This window comes from Amblyomma americanum, chromosome 10, assembly GCF_052857255.1.
Source record: "Amblyomma americanum isolate KBUSLIRL-KWMA chromosome 10, ASM5285725v1, whole genome shotgun sequence".
Taxonomy (NCBI): Eukaryota; Metazoa; Arthropoda; class Arachnida; order Ixodida; family Ixodidae; genus Amblyomma; species Amblyomma americanum.
Window position 1 is genome coordinate 78551104 of NC_135506.1, and position 7447 is coordinate 78558550.

Below are 7447 nucleotides of genomic sequence, written 5' to 3' on the forward strand. Positions count from 1 at the left end.
AATGGAGCCTTGCCAGGATAACACGAGCGCTTTATACGGCCAGGCAAAACGCTTAGGCATGTTTCATTCTGCTGGCATTGCCAATGTGATAAATATTAGGACACTGTTCTGTCCACGCTCTCCCCATGCTGCCGTCTGAAAGCTCAAGGCGCTGCTGTCGGCTCCGGGCGCTGTTGTAGTTGACACGTCAGGTGACCGCTTATCATTCGTGGTAGCATAGGGGTCTGCGCCGCATCGTAGCTCACATAAAAGCCTTCCGCGAATTTTCACTTGAGCGGTTGCTTTTGTAGCTCACAAAAAAAGCAAAGTGCTCGGCTGGCGCGGCGAGTCGGCGGCAAAGCTACACACTTTGCACGTGCTCACGATCAAATCGGGTTCGTAGGGCCATTGGATTTGAAAAGGTTTATTATCGGCTTGAGCTATAAACTGGCAGCGATCTCTTCGGCTCTTGTCACCACCTGTACGTGGGTTTCCAGGTCGGAGCTGAGCAACAAGGCCTACCACCGGCTCGGGGGCGCGAACTGCTTGAGCGATATTGGTGAGGGATATCTCGGACAGTCCCAGAAGATGTGATCTACGGTGGCTTTGCCGCCGCATTTGCTGCACTCCGGCTTAAATCTATCCGGGTACACATGACTTAGGACAGCTGGATTTAGGGTGAGCTTTATGGCAGTCCATACAAGACGAGGGTATGACGATCCTTAACAACGTCGTGGGGCCAGCTCAGTTTCTTTCTCTTCTTTCCTCGACCACGGCCCTCTTCATCGGTCTTCAATCTTCAGAAATGAAATGAAAATCATGCGACATATGGAATTAAAGATTATGCATATTTCGCGCTGCTCGTACAGATTCATAAAAAACACACGCGTTGGAATGCAAGAAAAAACACTTTTTAATGCTTGGGATGAAATGCTTGGTAAATGAGTCTTTTGCCTCAAGTTGGAGGTCGTCTGACGAGGTTTATGCAACACTTGCGGATCTCTACTTTCCAGCATGACATTTTAGTGGAATCTTATAGCAGCAATCCGAACATTAAAATCACCTTGCGTCGGATATCTGCTATTGCTGGGATCAGGGGAATTCTGGAGAAGGGTAGTTGGTGCTTACTTTCTACGACACAGATTGACACAGCGCAATGGAACGAGGACGAAAAGAAACACGAAACTCAGGAATCCATCCGCCTTTATTGGCCACCCATCTCGCTGACACGATCCGCGTCGCCTCTGCGCGGAGTCGCAATTTCGTCCAGGAAGAGGTATCGCCTGATGAGGCTCCAGCCGAACTCTCCCAACGTGTCCAGCTGCGGGCGGCAGTCCTCGCGAGGAAAGCAAACGACGCTCTGCTGGACCACGCCGGCCACTCGCATGAAATCGTCCAAGCCACGAAGGCCCGCGGCAGCAGCCCGAATCATCCAGGTCGCCTCGGCGTCGCTCACTGAAGCCAGCTCGGCGACGCGCCCTGGCAAAGCGACGTGGCCACGAACTCGTTCCAAGGCCTCGGCAGCGTACCTGCGGTCATCGTAGCCGTCAGAGCTACAGAGTGCTCTTCCACCATTTCCCGAATGCCTAGTCAGAACTGAGAGCGCCAGATTAGTAGGGCACTTCTTTGAGTTACGTTTGGTGCCATTTGGAGATTTCCTTTCAAGAACCCGCTGGACACTAGGCGTTGGACACTGACAACAGTAACTGCTTTCCGTGCAAAGATGCTCTTCGGTGCGGTCGCCATCGATGACAATTCGAAATTGCATTGAAGAATTATTTTGCCAATAGAAGCTCTCATCTCTCAATGTGGTGCTTCAATGCATGGACCTTTGGAGGCGTGAAAATATGCCAATATCAATATAGTGTATCAGAATTCATCATCATAATCAGCATAAGCACGCCCACTGCAGGGCACAGGTCTCTCGCATGTCTCTCAAATTAAACCTGTTTTTTGCTAGCTGCGGCCTCCGTTTCCCCGCTAACTTCTTAATCTCATCCGCCCAATTAACTTTTTGCCGCCCCCTACTACGCATGCGTTCTCTTAGAATTTACTTCGTTACGCTTAAGGACCAGCGCTTATCTTGACTAAATATTACATGCCGCGCCCAAGCCAATTTCTTCCTTTTGACTTCGACTAAGATGTCTTTAACCCGCGTTTGTTCCCTCAACTGCTACGCCCACTTCCGGTCTCTTAACATTACACGTACCATTTTTAATGGGATCCCTTTTCTTTAGCCTCCATGTTTCTGCCTCGTAGGTGAGTGCCGGTAAGATACAGCTGTTGTATACTTTTCACTTGAGGAATATTGCTAAACTGCCATTCATGATCTGAGAGTACCTGTCATATGGGCTCCACGGCATGCTTATTCTAGTTATTTCCCTCTCATGGTCAAGATTGGCGGTCACTTTACCTACTCTAAGGAACGCATTTCCTGACCACTTCCAGCAACTCGCAGCCATATGTGAACTGCTGTTCCCTTGCTAGGCTGTTGGACATTATTTTGGTTTTCTTGCATGTTAATTTTTATACCCACCGTAGTGCTCTGCCTGTCTAACTCATCGACCATGCTTTAAATAATTAGGGAGATGCAAAGGCGGAATACACCTTCCATTTGTAAAGTGCATTGGAAGCCCCGTAACGACGTCCAACGTCCTCAACCTTGCTTCATATATCTGTCGAAGCCGCAAATAATTCCGCGTTAAGCATTGACAACAGCAGGTGCTTTGATGTTGCTCTGTGCGGCACTTGCACCTGATAGTCAATGCGACTGATTACGTTCCTCTAGAGAGCCACATACGTGCGTTGCGCTTACCTGTCGCGTCGGTCGCCGATCACAAATTGAGCAGCTCGGGTGACCAAAACGGAGTTCCGGCGAGCCGTGTCTTGCAGAGCGAACAGGTTCTTGCGGAATTCTCTGTCCATGGTGGCCACCACAGTGACGCTAGTTGAAGGCACACCGACAACCCCTTACTACTGCAATTTTCAAAGCGAAAGCTTTGCTCCCCACCGTAGCTTCTTCGCTGAGTGCGCAATACGCGCAGTGTGCAAGCGTTTGAGCTTGTACTGAAGAGAAACCGCGTGAAAGCTATGACGTAATTCAGCCGCCGCCACCGCCGAAACCCAGCGTTCGCCTCTTTCTATAGGCCACCGGCGTTCAATGTCTTCCTTTGCGTTGGCGTCGACAACGTTCTAGGCCGATAATTTTGAGGAAAGGAAAAGAGCATAACTGGCGCCCTGGGTCCAGTGGACGCTTCAATCGCGCTTTGAGGTACATGGCGGTGTTGAGAGAGGGATGTGGGCTGCAGGCGTTACCGCCGACAACGTTGTGGCAGACACGCGGCACTGCAGCAATAGGCCGCAGCGCTCGTTGGGCGAGCATCCTCTAGCGATCAACCATTAACTGCCACCTTCGAGGGTTGGCTGGGTGGGTGCGCTGCCTATCCAGTGGGCGGAACGAACTCAACGTTATTGACGCCAAGCGGCGTCTGCTTGTCCGATACACCCACGCTTTCGCTCTCTAACTAGGTTCAGCAGTGCACGCTAAAGATCCCCAGGTGGTCTAAATTATTCCGGAGCCCTCCACTACGCACGTATTTCTTCTTTCACTCCCTCTATCTACTCCCTTACGGAGCGGTTCAGGTGTTCACCGATGTGTGAGACAGATATTGCACAATTTGCTTCCCCAAAAGCCAATTAAACGCAGCTAACTTTTGAGGAAAGGAAACGGTGCAGTAATTGTCTCACATCTCTGTGGACACCCAAACCACGCCGTAAGAGCCGCCGCGGTGGCTGAGTGGTTATGGCGCTCGGCTGCCGGCCCGAAAGACGCGGGCTCGATCCCGGCCGCGGCGGTCGAATTTCGGTGGAGGCGAAATTCTAGAGGCCCGTGTGCTGTGCGATGTCAGGGCACGTAAAAGAGCCCCAGGTGGTCGAAATTTCCGGAGCCCTTCACTACGGCGTCCCTCATAGCCTGAGTCGCTTTGGGACATTAAATCCCCATAAACCAAACCACGCCGTAAGAGAAGTGAGGAAGGTGGAAGTGAAAGAACGAAAGAGGGGTCGTAAAAGAAGGCTCCGCAGAGCTCACGGGTGACTGCGTTTCGATGGAGCCGAAACGCGGCTGCTACGACCGAATTCGAAAAGTAATAATAATAATAATAATAATTGGTTTTTGGGGAAAGGAAATGGCACAGTATCTGTCTCATACATCGTTGGATACCTGAACCGCACCGTAAGGTTAGGGGATAAAGGAGGGAGTGAAAGATGAAAGGAAGGAGGAGGTGCCGTATTGGAGGGCTCCGGAAAAATTTCGACCACTTGGGGATCTTTAACGTGCACTGACATCGCACAGCACACGGGCGCCTTAGCGTTTTTCCTCCATAAAAACTCAGCCGCCGCGGTCGGGTTCGAACACGAAAAATATGAAAATTGGTTTTTGGGGAATGGAAATGGTGCAGTATTAAAATGAAAATTGTTTTTTGGGGAAAGGAAATAACACAGTATCTGTCTCACATATCGGCGGACACCTGATTGTGCCGTAAGGGAAGGGATAACGGAGGGAGTGAAATAAGAAAGGAAGAAAGAGGTGCGGTAGCGGAGGACTCTGGAATAATTTCGACCACCTGGCGATCTTTAACATCCACTGACAATATACAGCAGACGGGTACCTTAGGAACTCCGGATCAGCAACCTAGCGCGCTAACCACTCAGGCACCACGGCAGGTATGCGCAGTATCTGTCTCATATCGGCGGGCACCTGAACCACGCCGTCAGGAAACGGAGGAGAAAACCTTAGTTGTTGCACTGTATTAAATTGGGAATGGGAGGTGGGGATAGTTGTTGCGCTTGGTGGCAGTTCCTATTCCGGGACCCCATTGGCCGCGCTGCTGCCCGTGCTGTCTGGTCCAGGGCTCGCTGGGCCTCCAGGTACGAGCTGGACAGGGTCGCCTCGCAGCCCTGCCTTGTTGACTGACTTATCACAGTTGTATGTGCACTGTACTGGCAGGCCCATAAATGTGGTCAGCATACTGCCCGCAGAATTTTCACCTGCCCGTGAATGTAGGGTCCATGTGTTCTGTTATGACGGTATTTAAGAAAGGCCTGGTTTGTAGCAGTGTTTGTAGGGGTGTGCTATAAGCAGACAAAACCGTAGACACCTGTACATCACGCAAAACACTCATGAGACATGGAATATTGAGTGACCCGAAAGGCGCGGGTTTGATTCCGACTTCGGCGGTCGAATTGCGTTGGAGGCGAAATTCTAGAGGCCTGTCAGCTGGCGATTTCAGTGCACGTTAAAGAACCCCAGGTGGTCCAAAATATCTGGAGCCCTTCACTCAGTAGCCTCCGGCCGACTGCTTCTTTTTGGTGTAGGCTTTTATGGGGTGGCGGGTATTTGAGTTGCGTTCCCCTGTGATAGTTTAGTTCCTAGGACGAAGAGCTTCGTAGATCACGATCCGGAACGGAAACCGGTGGTCTCAACGCCTGATCGGTAGGCCTCGGGAACGAACGACTAATCCAAGAGCCACCTTGCATCACTGCCACCTAGAACACTGTTTTGTTCTCGTGACTGAAGGAAGAATGGAAAGTCTGCCATACCCACTGGCTCGTGCTGAGAAAATCGCTGGCACGTGCAGAGAGTATTTGAGAGAGACGCGCGAAGCCGGAACACTGACGTAGTTGTTGTTGTTAGCCTATCAAAAGATGGCACAACAATCTGACCAAGGCTTCAGTTCATATACCCCTTGCTTCGTCTTCTTTTCCTCCTAGCCGGAATTTTTACTTATTCGACTTTTTTAAATGAAAACTGGTTTTCAGGAAAGGAAATGACGCAGTAACTGTCTCACTTATCTCGGTGGACACCCGAACCGCGCTGTAAGAGAAGGTGGTGTGCGGTTACAACTTTACTGCCACAAAATGAAAGATATTAGTTGGGGCGAGTGTAGGGTGGCCTCCAGTCGGGGGCGACCTCTTGAGCTCGTGTCGGTATGGGCAGAGTGTCGTCGGAGGGGGTTTGCTGGTGCATTCCCATAATATATGGTCTTGGATGCCGTGTGTCTGTGAGGGGAAATGTCCCCAGCAGGTTCGAGCGTCCTCCGAGGTGGGGCCCCGGAGGATCCAGAAAAGTCGTCCCAGACCGTGCACGTCCGTAGATGTAACAAAAATGGTTTACCTAATATAGGAGAGCAGTCACTGATGAGTATGGAGCTGTGCGGCCGAGGGTCGAGGAGTGGCTCCGGTGTGAGGTTCCGCGGCCCGTCGCCGGAAAGGCGCCGGGGCCAGGTACCTCCGCAGGGTTGTTCTTCCTGCGGCCGGAAGCCGGGCGCGGAGCACCAGCACCGGTGGCGCTGACGACGCACCAGAAAGGTGACGGCCGCCCAGGTCTGGGCACCCGGGCACGGCCAGGAAGGCACCCTTTCACGGCAGGGGGTCCCAGCCACGGGACGGCAGGCACGATCCCACAGCAAGGCCGGCAGGATCTCCGGGCAGGCAGCACCTGCCTGTTCCCGGCACGGCGCCCGCACTCCGAGGCAGCGAGCGACAGGCAGGAGACACGAGACAGCAGGCTCCTGGTTGAGCAGAACTGGGCGAGGACGGCTTCCCCAGGCCTGGTCACCCGGGTTCAGGAAGCCGTTCAGCCGTGACCTCGCCTGCTCCGTTGCTCGAGCTCGTCTCCTCGTGCCGTTCGCGCCGCGCCCCGCGTCTCACTTCCTTTTCTTCACCTTGCTTCTCCCGCCTGAGCGAGCGTCAGGCCGCCGCTAGAGCTGAGGGCACTGGTGGCGCATCACAAATATGCCCCCCCTTTGAGAAGTTTTTTTTTCCGAAAAAAAAAAAACTTGCACCAAGCACTGGTCGGCGGACTGCACCACACCACACTGAACACTTTCCCACGCGCACCACCGTTCACTGGCTGTCATGTTGCACACACACAAAACACACAACAAAAATGTAACTACACAGGTACCACCAAAGGAAGTTCACACAAAAAGATTGGTTACCCGACCAGTCAATAGAACGTCACAGCGATAGAGGTCTCACAGGGTCATGACCGGCTTAAATAATCTGCCCCAACGTTATCAGAGCCTTTAATATGTTTAATATGCACTCAATTAAATTAGTATGGCCCGGAACCTCTGAAAAAATGTCGCGGTGAGCCTCCAGCAATCTATCTAGTGCGGCTAACTGCGTCTCATTCAAAGTTTGAGCTCGCTTGATAGCTCCAATCCCAGGACCAGGATTCGCACTGAAGGTTGGCACTGGAGTTTCTGCCTCCACTTCCTCAACGACCACGAACGATGACGCTTGTAGGGCATTCACTGGCTGGCGTTCTTCATAGCGTTTCAACATGTTTATGTGAAACAACTTTTTGCTGGAGCCCACGTCAAGCCAGTAATCGACTTCGTTCTTTTTGCCGGTGACCGCAAAAGGGCCTTTCCAATGCATGATGAGCTTGTTATGAGAAGCG

General features: G+C 52.0%; 1 protein-coding gene across 1 annotated transcript; it reads right to left on the reverse strand.

Annotated features, from left to right (window-relative positions):
• Nucleotides 1-1183: 1183 nt before the first annotated feature.
• On the reverse strand, nt 1184-3662 carry LOC144108436 (uncharacterized). The gene is made up of 2 exons (XM_077641675.1): nt 2795-3662; nt 1184-1508 (listed from the first exon to the last, which is right to left on the reverse strand). Exons 1-2 carry the CDS (start codon nt 2902-2904, stop codon nt 1184-1186), a joined length of 435 nt encoding a protein of 144 aa, XP_077497801.1. The 5' UTR covers nt 2905-3662.
• Between the last annotated feature and the right edge of the window lie 3785 nt (nt 3663-7447).